Source organism: Onychostoma macrolepis, chromosome 24 (genome assembly GCF_012432095.1).
Source record: "Onychostoma macrolepis isolate SWU-2019 chromosome 24, ASM1243209v1, whole genome shotgun sequence".
In the NCBI taxonomy this organism is placed as follows: Eukaryota; Metazoa; Chordata; class Actinopteri; order Cypriniformes; family Cyprinidae; genus Onychostoma; species Onychostoma macrolepis.
Window position 1 is genome coordinate 5,562,564 of NC_081178.1, and position 25,343 is coordinate 5,587,906.

General features: G+C 35.7%; 1 protein-coding gene across 1 annotated transcript; it reads left to right on the forward strand.

Annotated features, from left to right (window-relative positions):
- Positions 1–153: 153 nt before the first annotated feature.
- On the forward strand, positions 154–24,195 carry tmeff1b (transmembrane protein with EGF-like and two follistatin-like domains 1b). The gene is made up of 10 exons (XM_058765838.1): positions 154–849; positions 13,258–13,367; positions 14,908–15,037; positions 17,436–17,462; positions 18,375–18,474; positions 20,329–20,477; positions 20,604–20,660; positions 20,829–20,949; positions 21,061–21,222; positions 23,399–24,195. The coding sequence occupies exons 1-10, from the start codon at positions 696–698 to the stop codon at positions 23,472–23,474; spliced, it is 1,086 nt and encodes a 361-aa protein (XP_058621821.1). The 5' UTR covers positions 154–695; the 3' UTR covers positions 23,475–24,195.
- Positions 24,196–25,343: the final 1,148 nt, after the last annotated feature.

Here is a 25,343-nt window from a genome sequence, read left to right on the forward strand (position 1 = left end):
ATACCTCATTCAAAATATTAATAAGAATATAATATCAGTGATAGTAAAATAACACTGCCCTGTAAACATCAACTGGAAAATAAATGAATGAATTATTATTAGCCTAATAAACTCCAACTCGTTCCGATTGAGCCTTATATGGCCGCCACATGGAAATGAACCGCATCCTAATAATGACCCAACTGTAGGCTTGCAGATTTTTAGGGGTCCTGCGTATCCTCCGGGAATTGGGGGAGGAGGTGGTTCCGGAGTCACGTGACTGCAACCCATCCGTGCGGACCCTTTGTTGTTGGGATTTTGGGCAAGGAGAATCGCGATATTGCCCCGACGCCAAAGTATAGCAAAGACACCCGAGGACGAACGATTTCTAAAGGACGTTAAACCGTCGATACGCGTCGCCTTTCCCTCACAACTAGCGAAACAGACGCGCTTGAGATGCACACAAAGACAGAACGAGAGGCATCCGCGAGCTGTTATTGAGACGCGCTCCTGCTCAACAGCGAATCCCCGCAAATGTGCTTGTGATCGAAATGCACGCTTGTTTTTAACCGGAGGGATGCTCACAAGGCTCCGTCGGCCTTCCTGGGACACAAACACGTTTTAAAAGGGATATTTTCCGCATCCTCCACAGCCTGCTCCTCTTTTGTTCCCCTGCACCTTTATTTAACAGGTCAAAGAGGAGATACAGAGACATCATGTTGATGGGCACCGGGCTTGTAAGGTGGACCCGACCAGAACTGTCTGTGTTCTGCCTGCTGACCGTCATCCTCAGCCCAGCTCTGGGATCCGTCCAATCATCCAACCCGCAGAACACCGACTGTGTGTCCGGCAAAGGCAAAGGCTGCTTAGGTATGCATTCACTATTTAATATGTTGCATGAAAACCAAAGCATGCTCACTTTGTATCTTTGTTTTGCATATATTGCACATTTGTTGAAGATGGAGATTCAAGCATGGCCTCTGGAGGCTTACAAGATGCAGGCAGTGTAGGGATGCTAAAATGAAACTACCAGTGCGTTCCTGTCAAATAAACTGATGCATGGGGCTATTTTGAATTGCGTGCATGTAGTACCTCGCCTTTGAATGGTTTTGCATGGGCTGAAGTGAAGCATCCATCTTTTGATGCACCAGATCAGGTGAGACAATATAAAGGGAAGAAGCGTGGACCCCACCCTATAACATCACTCTCATCAGATCAGGGGTGACTACAAATTCTCTCTTCAGCTAAGAAAAGTGCTTATTATAAATGAGATTCTGTTGGGGTTTTTATAGCTTTGTGTATGGTTGGTCCTTTATGCACAAGGATAGGCCAATTATTATGTTTTAAGCCACATGCATGCGGCTTGGGAAGGCAATAGTGAACCCCGCTGTCCGTACTGTCCCGTATGGCGACCGATGGGGGGCTTTCAGGCTCAAGGCCTGTTTGAAAAGGTGTTGTGGTCTTATTTACTGTTTTGTATGTCCTTTAGAAACATGTGTTCATTGTCCTATAGACTGGATAATGGACGTTTCCAAGCGTATCCAAATAATTGTCTAAAAGATTAAAGAGTTGATACACTGTCCTGGTTGAATTGCAACATTTGGCGATTTTTAGGTTGTAGGCTAATGTATAAAGCTTTAACTTGTTTGTTAGTATACTCAGACGGATATAATTGCACATTTTAGTCCTGTTGGCTCAACTAGTATGCTTGCACCTGATGACTTTTTACACACTGACTGCATATTAAAATAAGTAGCCGTTTAAAACGTGACCTTTTAACACAAAGCTCATCTCTGTCTTTTGGGTCATTATATATAATGTAAACTCTCCAGATGGGCGCTTTTTCCCCTCGCTGTCTTTCTTTTTAAAATCCTGACACCCTTTTTGTCACCTAGAATTAATAGAAGGAAAAGCAGCTGACAATAGCGGCCATTGTGTGCCAGTGTTTTCAGATTCAAAGCTCCAGGCTCCAGTGGTTTAATCAGTGGCTGTCCTGCATAAGCGCCAGGCTGGTTTTGTAAAAGGCAGGAACACAATGGAGCAAGTCTCAGGGGCATCCGAATTGCCCTCAGCAGTTGGATAGTACTGACCACCACAAGCAGAAAAAGCACCCTTCACTGATGCCCTTCTCCTTAGTGTCACTAATTCACTAGACGTGCTATTTTGGACCGCTGTGTTAATGGTGTTTCTTTTATTAAAGGGCCTAGTGCAGTGTATTTTGGCAAGTTGACTGTTGCGCATTTAATTATCATGTTAGTCTTTGCGTTTTATATATTAAAAACCCAGATATGATTTCTGTATTGATGAAGTTCCTGGAATTTGACCCTGGATCTCAGTTAATCAATATTTATGCTTGCATCTCTGCTTTCATTTCTTGCTTTTAGTTGTCAGCAAATGATAAATTAGAATGCAATTATTTCGCCCTCACTTTTTAGATTGCTTACCTGATTTAGAAGAGTAGTTTTGCCTCAGGAACTTGATTTTTATATTGAATTGGTGGTGCAACACAGTTTCAAAGTTTGTTTAGCGTACCAAAGGAACGAAATAGCCTTTTGAGTGATCTGAACAATATGCTAAATTAAATAGGATAATCTATATGACATAAATTTGCACCAAAATGCTGTTGTTTCATTGACATCGTTTTTAATTTTATAGGCCAATTTATTTTGCTTTCCTAACCAAGTATGATTAAATAGTTGCATTTTATTTGCATTAATTAATCATTATTTAATATTTAATTTTTAAAATTATTTTTAAACGCATATTTTACCCCATATATTTTTGTAATAAATATTAACATAAATATTTTTACGTATTTCTACATAGAAGTCAATGTGCATGCATACCATTGTAACTCTGTGTCCCTTAATGACCTTAGCAAGAGAACAGAAACTTTACTTGTTCACTTTAAGTGTATCTAATCTCTATCTAATCTATTATTCTTTAAATAAGCCATTTGAATTTTGGATAATGTCATTAGATAATGTATTTTAAATAGCATTTACTGTTGAGTACATCCTGTACTCTTACCAATCAGAGCTCTAATCTTTGTCTGATCTGGACAGACACTTATGAATGGAGAACCTCTGAAGCTACATAGAATGCTTTCTTTAAGTAGTCTTCAGCCCATTTCCAGACCACTCTTGAAAAACACATCGCTTACAACACAAAGCGCATGCATCTGAGAATATCAATTGACATGCAACCGCCGTTTTGTATTCAAGGATGCCGGGGTTCTAAAGCAAGGCTGGATATGAAAACCCAACTCTTATACTCATCAGTCAATTTAATGGCTTTCCATTGAACAGACAAACGGCCTCTAAATCACTCCAGTGCGAGAGAGAGATGCTTTATGCACATAGCTTCCCCGTAGCCCATAGGTCTGAAATCAATGGCGTCCACCGTGACAGGGCGAGGGGTCGACCGGAGGGAAGCGGTATTGCAAAGCTTTGCATAATGCATGTGTGTGCATGCAGCGGGCGCTTGCGAACCCATTTAAGGCAATATGTTCACCCTGCGTGTTGTCACGCTATTTTAGCCCGTCCTTGGTGGCTTTCTGTTTTAGATGAAGTGGATTTAAGCTGAAAATGTTTAAGCAGATAGAATTGAACTGTTTAGCTGGTTTAAAGTGTGAAATGTGTAATTTCTGCACCACTGCACTCTTAAAAATAAATGTTCTTTATTGGCATTGGTGGTTCCATGAAGCAGCTTTAACTATTCACTAAAAGGTTCTTTGGAGAGCCAAAAATGGTGCTTCTATGGCATCCCTGCAAAAAAAAAAACCTTTTGGAACCTTTATTTGTAGGAGTGTAGAGTCACAGAAATAATGAGAAGATTGTTTTCAATCAGGTTTCTCCAAACACTCCCCTTTCTGCCATTGGTCAGGATGAACAGATAACTCTGCCCTCAAATTCATACCATTGGTTGTGCCGGTAAACTTTGATTTGTTTTTGTACATTAAGCTGGAATTAAAAAGTCCTTTGTGACTTTCTGTTTTAGATGCTGAAATATTGTGCTATGCTTAGAATTTAAGCAGATACAAGTTAACAGTCTTTAACTGTTCAGCTGGTTTAAAGGGCAAAATGTATCATTTCTGTGCCACTAATAACAGAAATAATGATTGTTTTCAGTTAGGTTTCTCCAAACACTCCCCTTCTTCCATTGGTCAGACTAACAGATAGCCCCACCCACAAACTCACACCATTGGCTGAGCCAGTGTTACTGTGTGGGGCTGAATGTTTTAAGAAATGTTTTAAAAATGTCAACTGATAGTTTACTTAGATTTGTCTTTGTATATTAATCTGGGATTATAGAGACTCTTAAATATTGTGCTATGCTTATTAGAATTTAAGATGAATATGTTTATTTTAGCTGAAAAAGTTAATAGGCTATTCTTTAATAAACTGACATTTCTGCAGCACCACACTCTTTAAAATAAAAGTTCTTAATTTTATCTGTGGTTCCATGAAGAACCTTTAACATTCAAAGAAACTTCATAAGTGGAAAAATGTTCTTTAGATTATAAAAATCTCCTTTACACTAAAAAAAATTGGGATTTTTTTTTTTGGGAAAATAGTTCTTCTATAGCATCACTGCAAAAAAAAAAACCTTTTGGAACCTTTATTTGTAGGAGTGTAGAGTCACAGAAATAATGAGAAGATTGTTTTCAATCAGATTTCCCAAACACTCCCCTTTCTGCCATTGGTCAGAAGAACACAAAGCCCCGCCCTCAAACTCACACCATTGGTTTAGCCGGTGTTGCTATGTGGAGCTGGTCAGAATGCTTCCACAAATGTTTTAAAAATAAACTAACGATTTGCTTAAATTTGTCTTTACATATTAAGCGGGGATGAGAAAGTATTTTAACATTTAAAACAAACCAATAATGCTTGCTCGTTTAAGATATTTTATGTACTTAGCTTTATAATAAGCCTACTTGTTTTTGTCATGTAACATTTTGCGTCATACCATACCAAGGTGTGTTTTGGTCCTAAAGTGCTTAGCTCTGATGTCATGCTTGTGGATTCTGTAAATTGTACACCGGCGTATAATTAAGAGGCAATTATTTTAAGGAAGCCCTTCACAGATGGTGCCTTGAAAGAGGCCCAGCCCACAGTAAACCACAATTACTCCCACCCACAGACACTGCCATGCTGGACCATGCTGGTAGGCCTTTGTTTCCTTCTACATCTGTAGTTACACCATCACTTTGATGGTTAAAGTTGTGTTGCGTACTTCAGAAGAACCGGTTCCTACCTCTAGTTGATGGTTCTGGTATGTAGGTTGTATATATAGTTGTGGTATTCTTTACCACAAGACTATAACTTGTTGGGATTGCGGTGAAACACTTTTAGGATGTTAGAAGATATATTTCTCCAAATAATTCACTGCCAAACTGTGGTTAAACCAAGTTTATCACTTTAAATGAATGTTACTAACTGTCTTGCAGATCAAAGCGGCGGTGGTTCCTGACCACTAGACTGCACAAACGTACTCCTTCACAGTAATGGCTGATAGCTTCATACCTTTGAATGTTTGATCTTACAACATTAGACTAAGAGATCCATATCACGGCTTGTTTGATCTCAAAGACCCGACTGATCTAATTATAACAGTACAAGTCGACTGCAGTGGATTCTGGTTGGGACTCATTAACATCAGCTCTAGTCGTCCACTCTTTTTAGGATGTTTACCACTGCAACCCTCAAACCAAAGTGCAATGCATTGCTGGTCGTGATATACATTTTGCTTCTTTTAAGTAGCTGTAAGTGTCTCTGTCCTTTACCCATCACCCAATTTCTGTGCTCTAACAGTCTTCCTCTGCGTCTTAGTAAGTGTATTGTCTTTTTTTTTTTATGTCCCTAATATGCCGGAGGCAAAGAGGCACTACAGAATGGAGAAAACGCGTATATTGCTCTTGTCCCTCGCAGCAGTTTACAGTTGTACAATTAAAGCACAGCCCGGAGCGCACGCTCTGAGAGATTGGGTTACTTCATTGTTCTTAAAGCATGTTTAAGCTGAACTTGAGTAGCTAGTTAAAATTGTGTATCAGTGAGATGGAAGTAGTTGTTAAAGTGTGATTTATTTATTTATTTTATATATATATATATATATATATATATATATGTGTGACCCTGGACCACAAAACCAGTCATAAGTAGCACAGTTATATTTGTAGCAATAGCCAACAATACATTGTATGGGTCAAAAGTATCGATTTTTCTTTTATGCCGAAAATCATTAGGATATTAAGTAAAGATTATGTTCCATGAAGATAGTTCCTACCATAAATATATCAAAACCTCATTTGGACAACTTTAAATGTAAATGTTTTTTTTCTTTCAATATTTAGATTTTTTTTGCATCCTCAGATTGCAGATTTTCAAATAATTGTATCTCTGCCAAATATTGTTCGATCCTAACAAACCATACGTAAGTGGAAAGCTTATGAGTGGTTTTGTGGTCCAGGGTCTCACACACACACACACACACACATATACATATATATATTGTTTTTCAATGGATTAATTGTTTTTAATTGCTTAGTAAGGCTGCATTTATTTGATCCAAAAATACAGTAAAAACAGTAATATTGTGAAATATTTTTCTAATTTAAAATAATTATTTTATATTTTAATATATCCAGTCTTCAGAGTTGCATGATCCATAAGTCAATCTAAACTCGGTATCAAATATCTGATTATATTGCTTCATATTTTTTGGAAACCATCATACATTATTTTTAGGATCCTTTGATGAATAATACGTTCATCAGAAGAACCGCTTTTTTTGTAATTTTTTGTAACATTTACTGTCACTAATAATTATAATTATTAATATAATTATAGTAATAATCATATTAAATATATATAATGTATTAATATATATGTATGCCATCTATAATTGCATGTAAAACTGTATTTTGACCCGACTCTTTCCACATGCTGTGCTTTTTTGTTGTTTTCACAGCGCTGGACTCCACAAGAATCCCTGCTGAAAAGTCATGCTTGAATTTCCATACTGGTTCAGGCTGGTTCATGTTGCTGGTCTAGCACGGTCATTAAAGTTGCATTTGCATAACATGGCAAAAGCAACACAGCTCCCTTTAGACTCATATTTATGATACTTGCATTGAACTTCTCTCAAAAACATCTTTAAATGTGTGAAATGTCATAAGCTGCTGAAGAAGGAGAAAAGTGCTTAGCATGTGATGCAGTTAAATGTCCTTTAAATGGGAACGAGGGCCCAAAGTCGAGCTATAACCTCACAGCTTCCTCCTTTTTAATAAGAGACACTTTGCGGGGTCTATTGACCCATTGAGGAGATGAGTATCGACTGGTCTTGAGTGGATGAGCTGTTTGGCTACAGGCAATGGACTGATGTCCTTATCTTTCAAACGGCATTGATTTCCGTCGCTGCTCTGATTATCTTTGCTCAGTGTGAGATCTGGGTCTCCCCTCTGCCCCATTTCTGCCCCACACACATTGTGCTCTGTGTTTGTTTGGAGATGTGCAGTTGGAAATGGGTCAGTTCAGATGAGGAACGTTTAAGGAATGTCCCATGAAGGAACTAGGAGTTGAATGAGGTTTGGTGTGAAGGTTAGGCCTTGTTGGCTGGTTGTTCAGTAGAGGAACTTGCTTTGTAAATATGAAGCAGACTAGCATGACTATAATTGTAAAGTGAATGCAGTTGTGTATTTTTACATTGAAAACTTGAACTGAACTAAAATAATAGCTGTTCTTACAGCATTTTTCACAACAACCTTAAATATCGCTCATCCTGCTATGGAACTTAAAGGGATATTTCACCCAAAGATTTACTCACCATCAGGTTGTTCCAAACCTGTATGAGTTTCTTTCTTCTGTTGAACACAAAAGAAGATATTTTGATGCATGTTGGTAACCAAACAGTTGATGGTAGCCATTGGCTTCCATAGTATTTTTATTTTTATTTTTTCCATATTATGGAAGTCAACCAGCAACTGTTTGGAAGAAACTTGAGGGTGGGTAAATGATGACAAATGTTTCATTTTTGGGTGAACTGTTCCTAACACATTACATGATATGGAATATATATATTGTATATATACTGTAAAGCATGGTATCATGATATTATGAGCACGTTACGTGCTTATTTACTACTGTAATATTACCTTTTTTGTTGTTGTTGTTTTGAACATGGTACCAAGAATAATGAATATAAATTATGTAAAAAAAAAAAAAAAAAAAAAAAATATATATATATATATATATTAATTATATATTATTATATTAATTCATTACCATGGTATATATCAAAGTACCATGATATTACCATTTGATACCATCTCTCAGATGTCACATTGTCCTATAACTTCTTGTGTTTATGAAGGATGTCCTATATCATATTTCTTGTTTAATGCATCTATATGTGTCTATATGCATGCTCCTGTTGTTGCCATGTGTCAAAGGGTGCGAGACAAGAAGTGTTGTTTCTGTCAGGCAGGGGCCCCATAAAAGGGAACATAAGTGAAATATGCATTACAGTTGGTTAATGGGAGAACATTCTGGTAGTTTAGTTTCTCACCATGTGGAATAATATTTTCCAAAAATTCTGTAACACTTGAAAGGCCTGTTTTTTTTCTCAGAATGTTTTCCCCCTCTGAGTCAGAAATCTCCATTTCAATAATGCTTACAAACACCGAACTTTACAGTTTTATTCCTGTCTATATTCTGAAGAGATTTGTTAATGTATCATTTGCCTAATTTATAGAATATTGAATTTTCTTCTAGCTGTTGACAATAATTTTATGATAAAAAGTATGAGTAAAAGTTTTGACATAATCAAAAACCTCTCTGTAAAAACCTGTATCTCTAATATCACCAAAAAGAAACTTTTGAATCTGGCTTTATCCAGCGTTCAGAATTCTGTTCTGCAAAAGTATGCAAATTAGTGCATATTTATTTAGAAAATGCCTTATTTGCATATTTAATCATAAAATTTCAGAATACTTGTAATACAAAACATTTGTCTTAATGTACTGTTAATCACATGTGCAAGTATGGTGATTTATTTATAATATATATATATATATATATATATATATATATATATATATATATATATATATACAGTGGTGGTGGGGGGATTATTTGATCCCTGTTGATTTTGTACATTTGCCCACTGACAAAGAAATGATCAGTCTATAATTTTAATGGTAGGATTTCTGGCTCCCAGGTGTCTTTTATACAGGTAAGGAGCTGAGATTAGGAGCACTCTCTTAAAGGGACAGCTCCTAATCTCAGTTTGTTACCTGTAGAAAAGACAACCTGTCCACAGAAGCAATCAATCAATCAGATTCCAAACTCTCCACCATGGCCAAGACCAAAGAGCTGTCCAAGGATGTCAGGGACAAGATTGTAGACCTACACAAGGCTGGAATGGGCTACAAGACCATCGCCAAGCAGCTTGGTGAGAAGGTGACAACAGTTGGTGCGATTATTCGCAAATGGAAGAAACACAAAATGACAGTCAATCTCCCTCGGACTGGGGCGCCATGCAAGATCTCACCTCGTGGAGTTTCAATGATCATGAGAACGGTGAGGAATCAGCCCAGAACTACACGGGAGGATCTTGTCAATGATCTCAAGGCAGCTGGGACCATAGTCACCAAGAAAACAATTTGTAACACACTACGCCGTGAAGGACTGAAATCCTGCAGCCCCACAAGGTCCCCCTGCTCAAGAAAGCACATGTACAGCCTGTCTGAAGCTTGCCAATGAACTTCTGAATGATTCAGAGGAGAACTGGGGAAAAGTGTTGTAGCCAGATGAGTCCAAAATCAAGCTCTTTGGCATCAACTCAACTCCCCATGTTTAGAGGAGGAATGCTGCTTATGACCCCAAGAACACCATCCCCGCCATCAAACATGGAGGTGGAAACATTATGCTTTGGGGGTGTTTTTCTGCTAAGTGGACAGGACAACTGCACCGCATCAAAGGGACGATGGACGAGGCCATGTACCGTCAGGGCCAGCGCATTGAAAATGGGTCGTGGATGGGTATTCCAGCATGACAATGACCCAAAATACATGGCCAAGGCAACAAAGGAGTGGCTCAAGAAGAAGCACATTAAGGTCTTGGAGTGGCCTAGCCAGTCTCCAGACCTTAATCCCATAGAAAATCTGTGGAGGGAGCTGAAGGTTCAAGTTGCCAAACGTCAGCCTCGAAACCTTAATGACTTGAAGAGGATCTATAAAGAGGAGTGGGACAAAATCCCTCCTGAGATGTGTGCAAACCTGGTGGCCAACTACAAGAAACGTCTGACCTCTGTGATTGCCAACAAGGGTTTTGCCACCAAGTACCAAGTCATGTTTTGCGAAGGGGTCAAATACTTATTTTTTAAATGCTTTTTCTGGATTTTTTTTTTGCTGTTATTCTGTCTCTCACTGTTCAAATAAACCTACCATTAAAATTATAGACTGATCATTTCTTTGTCAGTGGGCAAACGTACAAAATCAGCAGGGGATCAAATAATAGTTTCCCCCACTGTGTATATACAGTGGGTACGGAAAGTATTCAGACCCCTTTAAATTTTTCACTCTTTGTTATATTGCAGCCATTTGCTAAAATCATTTAAGTTAATTTTTTCCCTCATTAATGTACACACAGCACCCCATATTGACAGAAAAACACAGAATTGTTGACATCAGTATAATCAAACACAGCTGGACTCAAATGAAGGTGTAGAACCATCTCAAGGATGATCAGAAGAAATGGACAGCACCTGAGTTAAATATATGAGTGTCACAGCAAAGGGTCTGAATATTTAGGACCATGTGATATTTCAGTTTTTCTTTTTTAATAAATCTGCAAAAATGTCAACAATTCAGTGTTTTTCTGTCAATATGGGGTGCTGTGTGTACATTGAGGAAAAAAAATTAACTTAAATGATTTTAGCAAATGGCTGCAATATAACAAAGAGTGAAAAATTTAAGGGGGTCTGAATACTTTCCGTACCCACTGTGTATATATATATATATATGATTCACCTGTGGTTTCTTGCCTTAAGAACATTTTATTCCTAATTGCTTTTAAACCTTTTATCACTGTTCTTACTGTATTCAGGCTGTGAAATCCAGCTCACTCTGACAGTGTTCTTATTATCAGTCGGTCTATTCCCACAGCTGCCAGACCCAACACATCGTTTATCACAGCACTTTAACACCTCCACAGATTAATCTCTCATCTCATTTAAACAGCCTGATTAATTAACTTCTCAAGCTGCTGCTTCTCCAAACTTCTCTTGTCTGAATTCTGTGCATTGGTTTGATCTGGAACACTTAATTTCTCCGAAACCACTTGGCCGGGTTTCTGTGGCCGCAGCATTCGAGCAGTTTTCCAAATGCATGCTCGGCCGAGAGCCAGGAAGCATCTGTAGTGGTTTTAAGTGTCTGCTGTTCATTAACGTGCTGTCCTACGCCTCGTCTCATCTGCCTGCATTTACACAAGGGTTACGGCTGTCCACTGCCCTGCATTTCCATGGCCAATGACCTGCTTTGGGGTGCTTTGTTCTTAATTTATATGAAATCTTCATTCATATCCTGAGGATAACAGTGAGAATTGTTGCAATAGGCTGCTGTGCTTGTTTTGAAGTGCTTTGTTTACATAGATCTGTTTAAAAACTGAGAATTAAGAACAATGAAAACATTTTGAATTTCATTCAAACCAATATTACGAACCCATTAACCCATTCAATGACTATAATATACAATTTACAAAAAGATTTTAAAAATCTGAATATATAAATAGATGGATGGATAGATTTTTTTCCTTTCTTTTTTTTTCTGAAGTTTGGGGTTAATAGAAGTCTGTTGCTCACAAAGGCTGTATCTATTTGATTAAATATACTTGAATAATGTGAAATGTTATTACAATTTAAAATAACTGTTTTCTATTTGAATATATTCTAAAATGCCATTTATTCCTGTGATGCAATGAATTTTCAGCATCATTACTCTTCTTCAGTGTCACATGATATTTCAGAAATCATTCTAATATGCTGATTTGCTGCTCACATAACATTTCTTATAATTGTCAATGCTGATACATGTATTGCAGGATTCCTTGATGAATAGCACATGCAAAAAACAGCATTTATTTGAAATTGAAATCTTTTGCAACATTATAAATGTCTTTATCGTCATATTTAATCAATTTAATGCATCCTTGCTGAATAAGTGTATAAAACCTGTTCATAGTATCATAGTACTTTATTGTATATCATCGTACTATTCATATGCAGTTGTATTTATGTGGAACTGTAAGATACTAAAAATAGTATCATGTTTACAGGGTTTCCAAGGTATATTTATTTAAAAACCCAAATATACCTTGGAAACCCTGTAAACATGATACTATTTTTAGTGGGAATATGTTGTTCCAAACCTGTATGTCTTTCTTCTGAGGAGCACAAATGAAGGTATTTTGACATCTTTGTCAATGGGGTATATTTTTCAAGATATCTTCTTTTATGTTCCACAGAAGGAAGAAAGTCATACAGGTTTGGAACAACATGAGGGTAAATAAATAATTACAGACGCTTCATTCTTGGGTGAACAATTTCTCGAACCCGGTCTCAAAGGTTTGTCAGTCCCAGCTGTGTGTCAGATGGAGGATCTGGCCTTGCTTAATTTCTGTTAATAGGCTTCATACTCACAGCTAGTGGTCTGAAATATGAATGACAGTTGACTGTCGACAGCTGTTGGACACATGCTCTGTACAGCTGCTTCCTGGGCAGCAGTCTGATTTCAGATCAGTATGTTTCACAGCTTTGATAATGAGTGGATGAAGCTGATTCTGGACAAGAATTTTAACTTTAAATTAACGTCCTGGTTCCAGATATAGAAGGTTGGTTTATGGTATATGGGTGAACATTCATATGGACCCTCATTAACAGAACATAACCACATTTAGACTCGTTAAACACAGACATTTGTTGGCCACCTGAACTTGTAGTATTTTGAGGGGGTACCAGTGGCACTTTAGTCCTGAAGAGGCGAGATAAAACATACGTTTAACATGCAATTCTGCAAGAAAAAAGGACAAATTGTGGGTTATTAACTGAGAAGTACAATAAAACATTTTTTTTTTACCTTTATTTTTATTCTGTGGCGTGAAAGGGCTTCCATAGATTTTTGCTTCACAAGAAATGTTAAAATAAACAAGCATACAAGTAAAAATTGTTTCATAGCTTGCAATATTTGGTGTTTAATCAGTCTCTGTTTTGTCTTATTGTCAGATCTGTCAGAGAAGAAGAGTGACCTGCGAGTGTGTGATGCCACGACGTGCCGTTACAATGGCATCTGCCAAAACAACGGAGGTGACATCAAATGTGTATGCCAGTTTCAGGTACACATTTTACATCTTTTATTTATTACTTGGTAATGCTGTTCTGTTTTTATGAAACCAATCCTTCAGACAATTTGCTGAAACTGCTCACCCTCAGGCCATCCGAGATGTGGATGAGTTTGTTTCTTCATCAGAACAGATTTGGAGAAATTTAGCATTACATCACTCGCTCACCAATGGATCCTCTGCAGTGAATGGGTGCCGTCAGAATGAGAGTCCAAACAGCTGATAAAAACATCACAATAATCCACATGACTCCAGTCCATCAGTTTTGTGAAGTGATAATCTGTGTGTTTGTAAGAAACAAATCCATCATTTAGATTGCTTCTGGCTAAAATATGAGTCATCTATCCAAAATCTTTTTTTTTTTTTTCCCCCAGTGAAAAAGTCTCATCTGAATCAGGAGAGAAATATGCACAGATTACAAGCACCATTTACAAGCGAAAACAGTCCAAAACAAATTCTGGATTTTGATGTGAGAGGAAAACTGGGGATGGATTTTAATTTTTTTCAAATGGAGGAAGCGTTATTATTGATTATGGACTTGTATTTTGGCCAGAAGTGACTGTTTACAGTTAAAAGCATATTAATGATGGATTTGTTTCTTACAAACACTCAGCTTTTCACTTCACAAGAAATTAATTGATGGACTGGAGTGGTGTGGATTACTGTGACGTTTTTATCAGCTGTTTGGACTCTCATTCTGACGGCACCCATTCACTGCAGAGGATCCATTGGTCAGCAAGTGATGTAATGCTACAGTTTCCAAATCTGATGAAGAAATGAATTCACCTACATCTTGGATGGCCTCAGGTTCAGTCCATTCTCTGCAAATTTTTAACTTTTAATTCACAGCCTATCATGGACTTGTTGCTGGTTTGATGGCTTCTGTTCACTCTTGATCCTCTGAGTTGAACATTGTGAATTTTCTGTGATTGACCTTCAGGAAATCATTTAAATTATAACGCTGAATCGATGCTTAGCATTTACCTGCATTCATTTCCCCCCTCATTGATCAGTGAGCCATTTCAAACATATACTAATTTGTGAAGCTCAATTATCTTTTGCTGCATATCAGAAATATATTCTTTGGTTTTTCTCATTGTGATGGATGATTAAGGGAATTTGGGCTTTGTTTTCCCTCCTATTTATGTTTCTGTGAAACAGGAAGCCATGGCTGGATAATTTCATGTTCATAATCACCCTGGAGTGCTCAAAATTGTGAATATGAATGGGAATATACTTAGAGATATTTTACTCATAAGACTTTCTATGGGTGCCAACAATTGTGTCCAATTGAGACAAATTGTTGAACATTGTGAATTTTCTGTGATTGACCTTCAGGAAATCATTTAAATTATAACGCTGAATCGATGCTTAGCATTTACCTGCATTCATTTCCCCCCTCATTGATCAGTGAGCCATTTCAAACATATTAAAAGTGAAAAATCATAAGTGGCTGAACTCAATACTGCATTCAAAACCACCAATTTCCTCACTGTATCTGAGAATCCTCTCACATGTATTGTCTTTGCCGCAGTGCACTAAGAACTACATCCCTGTGTGCGGTACAAACGGAGACACCTATCAGAACGAGTGCTATCTGAAACAAGCAGCCTGTACCCAGCAGAGACCCATCTTTCTGGCCTCTGAGGGCCCCTGCTATCCTGGTGAGTCCAGACCGTCTCCTCCACTTCCTGAAATGAAAACCTGACATCTTCTGCCTTAGTTCATATTACACTGACTGTGCGTTTTTTAATAGAACAAGTCACAAGCATTTTTTTTAAGATGCTGCAACAATCAGCATTGGTCTGAGGAGGGGATATTTTGGGGTGGCTGGTGTTAAAAAAAATAAATGAATAAAATATTAATAGTTAAAAGTCAATTTATATATACAGTCATGGCCAAAAGTATTGGCACCCTTGGTAAATATGATCAAAGAAGGCTGTGAAAATTAATCTGCATTGTTAATCCTTTTAATCTTTTATTTAAAAAATTCACAAAAATCTAACCTTTCATTGGATAATAATAATTTAAAATGGGGGAAATATCATTATGAAATAAATGTTTTTCTCTAATACACATTGGCCACAATTAACGGCACCCTTTTATTCAATACTTTTTGAAACCTCCATTTGCCGGTTTAACAGCTCTAAATTTTCTCCTATAATGCCTGATGAGGTTAGAGAACACCTGACAAGAGATCAGAGATCACTCCAGACCCTTTAGATTCCCAGCTCCATGTTGGTGCTTCTTCTCTTCAGTTCACCACTCATTTTCTGTAGGGTTCAGGTCAGAGGACTGGAATGGCCAGCAGAAGCTTGGTTTTATGCTCAGTTACCCATTTTTGTGTTGTTTTTGAGGTTTTGAGTCAGTCACTTATTGATTTTTTTATCTGTTGGTATTTGATAGAATCCATGACGCCATGTGTCTAAACAAGATGTCCAGGACCTCCAGCAGAAATATAGGCCCACAACATCAAAAACACAGCAGTATATTTCATTGTACACATGGGGTACTTTTTATCCCTGTGTTCACCAAACCCATCTTGAGTGTTTGCTGCTAAAAAGCTCATTTTTTAGTTTCATCTGACCTGAAGCCAGTCCCATTTGAAGTTCCAGTCGTGTCTGATAACTGAATATGCTGGAGTTTGTTTTTGGATGAGCGAGGAGAATTTTTCTTGAAACCCTCCCGAACAACATGTGGTGATGTAGGTGCTGTTTGACTTTTTAAAAACATTTTTTTTTAAAGGTTTTCTGACCCCAAGACTCGACTATTTTCAGCAATTCTCCAGCTGTGGTCCTTGGAGAGTCTTTAGCCACTCAAACTCTCCTTCTCACCGTGCATTAGGACGACATAGACACACGTCCTCTTCCAGGCAGTTTCGTAACATTTTATGTTGATTGGAAATTCTTAATTATTGCCCTGATGGTGGAAATGGGAATTTTCACTGCTCTAGCTCTTTTCTTAAAGCCACTTCACTAATTTGTGAAGCTCAATTATCTTTTGCTGCACATCAGAAATGCATTCTTTGGTTTTTCTCATTGTGATGGATGATTAAGGGAATTTGGGCTTTGTTTTCCCTCCTATTTATGTTTCTGTGAAACAGGAAGCCATGGCTGGATAATTTCATGTTCATAATCACCCTGGAGTGCTCAAAATTGTGAATATGAATGGGAATATACTTAGATATTTTACTCATAAGACTTTCTATGGGTGCCAACAATTGTGTCCAACGTGTATTTGAGAAAAACATTAATTTCATAATGAGATTTTCCATTTTCAATTGCTTTAGTTCAATGAAAGGTTAGATTTTTGTGATTTGTATTTTTTTTAAATAAAAGATCAAAAGGATTAATAAGCAGCCTTTGATCATATTTACCAAGAGTGCCAATACTTTTGGCCATGACAGTGTGTGTGTGTGTGTGTGTGTGTATATATATATATATATATATATATATATATATATATATTATCAGGGGGTTTTTATCCAACATTATGAATTTCAGGGACTTTTCTATCATTTTCAGTGACATTTTCCATAATGCAGATTGCATTTTATACTTTAATTAAATAAAAAATTAACATTTTTATATATTTATTTTTTATGTGACTGATGCACATTATCAAGATATTTATTCAAATAAAAGTTAATTTGACTGGATTTTATTTAGAGTTCATTTTTGATGAGCCTCTAACGGGCCACTGGTGAAAAAATTCCAAACAAGAGACATAAAGATGAACTACTTTTACAAATTAGAGTGATTTTTCTGAGGTAAAGAAATGCTATTTTAACGTCCTGTGTATATGCAGAGGCTTTATATTACATACTCTAATGAGCAGTGTGATTTGATACACGACAACCTTTATTTTTAGCTCTAATTAATCTCACGATTACTTTTCATCCACAAATTACATGCCATGGCTCATAATAATTTGATATGCATGTTAATAATACATAATAAAAGGACTATGCACTACTGCTACCGCTGTATGACCTCTATAGACATATATTGATATATTTATAAATGGAAAGTTATAATTAGTCCTACTTGTTTCTTGTTCCAGATAGCAGCTCGGGATCTGGAGATGGAGGTTTGTTTTTCTAATATTCAAATCATTTCTAGGATTTTGACCTACAGACTTCAAATTATCCCAGAAACGGGTCACCTCCCATCACTCTGTAGATCAGCCAAAACATGCCATCTGAGGTTATTTTTAGCCCCATCATGCTGAAGTTGCCAGTTCTGTGATAAAAGAGTGACCCCGCGATGCGCTGGGTTTGAACCTCGCTGGTGCGGGTTTTAAAGATGAAGGCCACTCTAGAGCTGTCATTACAGCAAATTACAGACCACTGCAGGAACGCAACTCAAGTGCTGCTGAGCATGTACTCGCTCAGTGGCCACTTCTGAAATCTATGCTATGCCACTGAGTATTTTTAATTGTTCTTTTACATTTAAAAAATAAAAGATTATAGTAGATTTCAAATTTTTGTCTCATTAAGTGCCAGAATTTCTCTATTTTTATAACATAGATATTTATAACAACAATATTATACAATACAAATGTTTTTAATATATATATATATATATATATATATATATAAGAAATAATGAAGATATTTATAATAATAGTAATAATAATAATATAAAATTAATTTAAAATATATTAAAATATATATCAAATGTACAAATAAATGTATAGATGGTGTTAAAATAGAATTTTCCCTAAGAACTTTAAAAACTTGTTTTTCTGTGTAGTTAGTAATTTTGTACAACAACAACAAAAAAAGTCTTCTACAAGAATGATATTATTATAATCATGCCAAGCTTTTTAGAAAACAATTTCTAAAAGTTTAATTGTCTAAAAGTTTCTTATAATTTTAAATTTCATATTTCAATTTTTTATTTTTATTTTTTTTTAAGTGTCTTTAATTAAAAAAATCTGCCTATTATTATTATTTTTTTTAATAACCTTAATTTAACTTGTGTTATCACTGTCTTACAGAATATGAAGGATCAGGCACAGATTCAGGCAAGAAAATCACAAAATGCAGCAACTGCAAGTACGGCGCCGAATGCGATGAAGACGCAGAGGATGAGGACTCGTACGTGCTGCATTCATTCCTTTATGATTTCTGCATATGTTGTCTGGCCAAATTTACGAGAGTATCCAGGAGTTGTTAATTAATAAGTCTTGTGCTTTTTCATGCCAGCTTTTTAAAGTAATGAATGTATGAAGTTTTATTTATTTATTTATTTTTACAACATTGGAAATAACTGCCATTGTGAATAATGCTGGAAAGAATTCAGTTCTATCAAAGCCCATAAAATAACATTACTCCCGTGAGATGGGGTAGCACAACTTTTTTATCAAAAGTTTTTCTGCCTGGTTCATGTTACTTTTGCATTTTCTTGCCAAGCGCTAATGAACAGTATGGACTAACTCCAGGAAGCACTGTAGCTTCCAAGGACATGAGATTCAAGAGCCCAGGGAAAAAAAGAATCCTACATCAGCTCTCAAACACTCACAGCTAATTAGTTACATTTCCTCAGCCAGCAGGGGGAGACAATTACACAGGCAGCGCTAACAGGGACCGTCGATTGATTTAGTATTGATGTATGGTGAGATTTACAGCCGTAAAATATTAGTGACACAATTTTTACCAGGCATTAAAACTTCCAGTTGCTTTAGTATCATTGATATGCTGTTATCGTTTATCGTTTTTGTTAATATTTTGAGTTTGACGTTGTCTTCTATTTTCATTTTATTTTTTTCAGTTTTAGTATTTAAGTTTGTTTTTTATTTTTATTTAGTTTTTCATAAACATAGTTTTTAAGTTTTAGTTTGTTTATTTTTTATTTTAGTTCTTAATCTAAACGAAAATGTTGCCTTGACCACTACCTAAAATAGTTTTTTTAAATATTTTAATATAAATTAAAAGTTTTTATTTTTTATTTTTTTCAGTTCATGTTTATTTTCTTTAAAGTTATTTGTGTTTTTTTTTATCGTTTTAGTTAATTATAATAACCATGATTTATGAAAGCCCATTTCTGCCAGTGTATAAAACAAGTCAGAACTGTGTGATATAAACAGAATTTGCAAGACGTAAAGTTGCAATTCTGAGAAAAATTTAGTCTAAATTGCAAGATATGAACTCAAATTTCGGACTAAATTTCTCAAATAACATCTCGCAATTCCGACTTTTTTCTCTACATTTTTAGTTTAAATATCACTATTCAGAAAACTAAAAAAGGCAATTATGATTTTTTTTTCTTTTCTTTTTTTTTCTCACAGTTCTGACTTTTTTCTCACAAAAGTGAGTTCATATCTCATAATTCATACTTTTCTTCTCAGAATTAGCAATTTTATATCTCACAATTGTGAGATTTAAACTCAAAAGAACAAAAGCCAGAATTGTGTGAGAGGCCTAATTATATTTTGCATAGTGCTGTCAAACAATCACATCCAAAATAAGTTTTTTAACATAATATATGTATGTGTGCTGTATATATTTATGTATATATTGTATAAATACACACATGCATGTATATATTTCAGAAAGATTTTATGCTTATAAATTAAATATATTTATTTATAATATAAATATATTCATGTAAATATTTTCAAAATATATACTGTATGTTTGTGTATTTATATATGCATAATAAATATACACCGAACACACACACATTATGCAAACAAAAACTTTTATTTTGGATGTGATTAATCGCAATTAATCGTTTGACAGCACTAATTTTGCAATAATATTTTTACATTTTTTTACACTGTGGCTGAAACAAGCTTCCTTTCTGGTATATTCAGGGCTTTATCGAAAAAATTTGTTACTGTTAAAGAGCCTGTTGTGCCAGCAAAATGTTTGGCCTTTCAATAATTCATAGCACAATTGAGACTCACAGCATTTAAATTGGTCTGTTCTTCTTTTTTTTTAATGTCGCAGCTGTTCGTGTAAAATCGACTGCAGTGGACACAATGAGAATCCAGTGTGCGGCACAGATGGAAACTCCTACCACAACCCCTGCCTGGTGCGAGAGGCGTCCTGCATGAAGCAGGAACAGATTGATGTGAAACATTTAGGGAGATGCCCAGGTCAGATCCTGTCACAGTCACAGCATTGCAAATAATGCATCAAGCCAAATAGTCCATTTTTTATGTGAGGTTTTGAATGATAGATGTCTACCAAAGCCAATCTGTGTTTGTTTTTTTATCATTTAGATAAAGACAAAACTAAGAAAACTGAAGCTGGACTTCCCTACAAGCCAGATTTGATTGGTAAGTACATTCCTAATCATCTTCATCTTTTAATCACTTCCATAATGTGAAATATCTCAGGGTGAAGAATATCTAATGAGAAAAATCAATGTTTTAAAGCAAAGCTATCTAGGAGCTTAATCTGCTACTTTCAGCAATGGAGTTTAAAATCAATTGTTGTATTTTCAGACCCAGCAAAAGCCGGTGAAGGAAAAGGATACGGCTGGATGCCCGTACCCTGCACGGACGACTACGCCAACTTCTGCGTTCATGGCCAGTGTGAATTTAATTACGGCATTGCCTCCTGCCGGTGAGCGTCTGTTATTTGGTTGCACGGATCTGTGTGCATCCTTTCAGGTGTTCATTAAAAAAGGACATTTGTTGGGAAATGAGTTTCAGATGGTTTCTTGTTTTTCCACAGGTGTGACTCAGGTTACACGGGAACACAGTGTGATGAGATCGCTGACTTTAACATCCTGTATGTGGTACCCAGTGGTCAGAAACTTCATTATGTGCTCATAGCTGCTATCATTGGAGCCGTGCAGATCGCCATTATTGTGGCAGTTGTCATGTGTATTACCAGGTAAGAGCTGGAGGAAAAAATCAATAATATTTCACTACAATAACATTTGGTATAATAACATTTGGTTTATTAAACAAAAATTTAAATTTTAGCATCTTTTGAAAGCATGCATGACATTAATGCATTTTCTTAAAGGGGTCATATGACGTTGCTAAAAAGAACATTATTTTGTGTATTTGGTGTAATGCAATGTGTTTATGCGGTCTAAGGTTCAAAAAACACATTATTTTCTACATACTGTACATTATTGTTGCTCCTCTAAGCCCCGCCTTTCTGAAACGTGTCGATTTTTACCAGTGTTGGGCAGTAACTAGTTACTAGTAATTTAGTTACTGTAATAATATTACTTTTTGCAGTAACTAGTAGTGTAACTAATTACTAATAAGATTTCAGTAATAATATTAAGAGTTACTTTCCATAAAACAGCTTAGTTACTTTTGATGCCTCAACCCCGCTGATTTAAAATCTAACAATCAAATAATTCCTAGATTTACTTTCATAATTTTCATGACTCACACATGCATGTGATGTCCCCAGTGCAGCAGGCAAGCTTGGAATATGGAAAAAAAAGCTTACATTCAGCAGATATAAATATTGCATTATATTGATTTTGTCAGGAAAAAAGATTGTGGCTTTATTTTACTCTGGCATTACATCCCTCTGATCAGCATGTGGTACATTATATTAATATAATTTAAAATATTTTTGGAAAATTAAACAGTTTCTTACAAACTCATGTGATTTGGTAAAATACATAGTGAAATTTAATCGCATATGGGTAATGGAAAAATTACTTCAAGCTACACATGACAATTAATGAGATGAATACAACACTTCTACTTGAATGTCATTATCAATCACTATTGAGTGTTTGTTATAACTTCTGACTGCGATCCGATGTGGATTTTGCTTAAATGATGAGGCAGAAATATGTTGTTAATAACATTCTAGAAGAATTTTATCTGGAAGATACACAGTTACAACTTCTGTGGGGCGTGAAGAAAAAGTAATGTAACTAGTAGTGTAACTAATTACTGTTGCCAGAAAGTAATAAGTAAAGTAACAATATTACTTTTGAAAGGAGTAACTAGTAATGAGTAATATATTACATTCTTTGAGTAAATAGCCCAACACTGATTTTTACAAAGCTCATCGTTCTGAGAAGCATTCATAGTGTTCACATTGTAGGCTACTCTCTCCCAGGTTCAGGAAACAGTCCTCCGTAAAATGCGCTGCACACACTCTAATATTTGGGTTGAACTGTTCTGGAACAGTGTCGTAAATGCAACTTAACCACTGATTTCTAGTTGTGTCTACTTTTGGAAGCCCAAACAAAGTACTTTCGTTTTCACAATGAAACACAGGGTCTCCAGGACATGGCACCAGCGGCAGCAACAATACTACAGCGAGAATAATAGTTCCGCGTGTTTGAATGAGCTGTTTTAGGGGGGCGTGGTCAAGTCTTAACTTTTATAAAGAATATCTCTTTGGTTTTGAGACTTTAGTCTTTGCAATTTCTGGGATCTTATCTATGCACGAACAGCTTGTAACACTCCAAAGAGAAGGGAAAACTTGAAATCGCATCATATGACCCCTTTAAAATTGATGAAATTAGAAATTTGAGCTAATTAAAAAAATATATTTACACAACATTTAACTAATTCTTATAACTCACACTCATTTATTAAAAGTTATATGAATTAAAAAAATTAAAAAATGTACAAAATATAAAGACACACACACACACACACACACACACACGTGTATATATATATATATTATATTATAATTAGTGCTGTCAAACGATTAATCGCATCCAAAATAAGTTTTTGTTTACATAATCTGTGTACTGTGTATATTTATGTATAAATTCACACACATGCATGTATATATTTAATAAAAATGTTATGTTTATATTTTACATATATTGATATCAAATAACTTATATGAATATAAATATATACATGTAAATATCTTCAAAATATATGCTGTATGTGTGTCTCTTTATATATACATAATAAATAAATAAATATATACAGTACACACACACACACACACACATGTATTGTGTAAACAAAAACTTTTATTTTGGATGTGATTAATCGTTTGACAGCACTAATTATAATTAATATAATAAAATTGTAATAAAAATATTTATTTACTTTTATTTTTCCAGAAAATGTCCTAAGAACAATCGTGGAAGACGGCAAAAGCAGAACTTTTCATCAAACACCTCTTCAAGGATGATGTAGCTTGTTTTTATTTTATTTTTTTTATACTTTTTGTACCGAGTGGATTACAGTTTTAATGTGCTTTTTTGTTTTGTGCTTTCTTGACTCTGGACAATAAGGTTATTATCAATTTAAATTTTATTTTATTATTTTATTGGATGGTGCCTTATTGTTTTCAGGACATTTTAGGTACTTGATGTCAGTGGAAAACACTGTCAAATGAATGATAAAAGCCAGCTCTTTTTGCCGAGTTTTTTGTTTTTGTTTTTATTTTTCCTTTAGATCGTGGTACCAGGTTTTTTTCACGTATTGTTAAATGTAACTCTCAGCACACAAACTGTACCACAAAAACGGACGTCCTCTATTTCCATGGAATGTGCTTCTTTACTGAAAATATTAACTCTGGACTGTCTTTAACTGCCCCCTTTGATTTGATTTTTATTTCCTCAAATCAAACATAGCTGAACACCAAATTTAATTGGACATGAACAAGTTTGCCGACGAATGATGACGTTTACAGTTTCTTTTGAAGGGAATTCCAGAGAATGAAATGCAACGTGTTTGACTAGCTAATCTTATCAATGTTGAAATGTTTGTAGTTTTTATGTTCTAATGTTATCGGTGTTGTTAATGTTGAAACGAACATTATTGACATTAATTTAATTCTATGAACTGCATATCGCATGACCTGTGAAACTGTGTCCAGTGCTGTAGATTTAATAAAATTTAATTCTCAGTCTTACAGATATTTTTGTTGCCTGAACACATACACTTGGTGTAAAGTTAGTTGATAAACCTTGAGTAATTCAGATGTGGCTTGTCCCAAGTAATACAATCTCTCGGAGTAATCTAATTTTAAGAATCCAGTTCAAGTGCTTTGTAATTTGACATGTTTAAATCATTAGCATCATGCTCCAAGACATCAGGTTTGAACCAGTTTGGACGCAGTTACAATTTTACAAAACATATTAAAGGGATCATTTACTCACCTTCATGTGGTTCCAATCCTGTATGACATTTCATCTGTGGAAAACAAATAAGATATTTTGAAAAATGTCAACTTTAAAGACAAAATATGTTCTTGTGTTCCACAGAAGAAAGCAAACCATAAAGGTTTGGAATGACTTGAGGGTGAGTGAATGAATTTTGGATGAACTATCCCTTTAAGAGTGACATCTTAGGCTCTCAAATTCTAAAATGACAGATTGCATTGAGAAGCAGCTATTTTCAGAAAAAGGATCTGACCACAAAAGTTTGACTGTTTGCTCACGTGAGATTTTGTGTGTAGGAAAGTGGTGTCGAGTATCAGCTGAATGAAGAGTTCTGGAGAATTAAGTAAGCCTCGCTCGGCTATGACATGAGTGATGAGTAATTATATACGGCTCAGGGTTTAAGAATAGACTGCAGCTGGTGGCATCATTTCACGGGTTTGGACAGTCCATCTTAAGGTGGATCATCTTCCCCAGGTCGCAACGTAGATGTCAAAATCATGCTTGAGGTCGATCTTAAAGCATTGTGGACATGGATGTAAGCAAATTGCTACCTCAGTTGTTAAATTTCCCAAACTTGGTAATGGTGAAGCTGAACCCTTTTGTCTAAAGTTGGATAATCAGGTGAATATCAATTATGGAACATCTTGGTATTGTTTCTGCCATCCTTTTCAACCAAATATGACCATGCCATTAGCTTTTCTTTGAAGAAACATAGCTCTTTGTAGAATAAATAGTGCGGATGAGAGCGAAGGGGGTTTCCATTATCTCAGCTGCACACGCATCTTCTAAAAATGATAAGGTGTCACCTTACTGTGGATATTTATAACGCTGAATTCATGGTGAGTTGGTTTGGTGCCCCCTTCCAACCCCTCTGCCCTCTTTTCCAGTCAATCCCTGT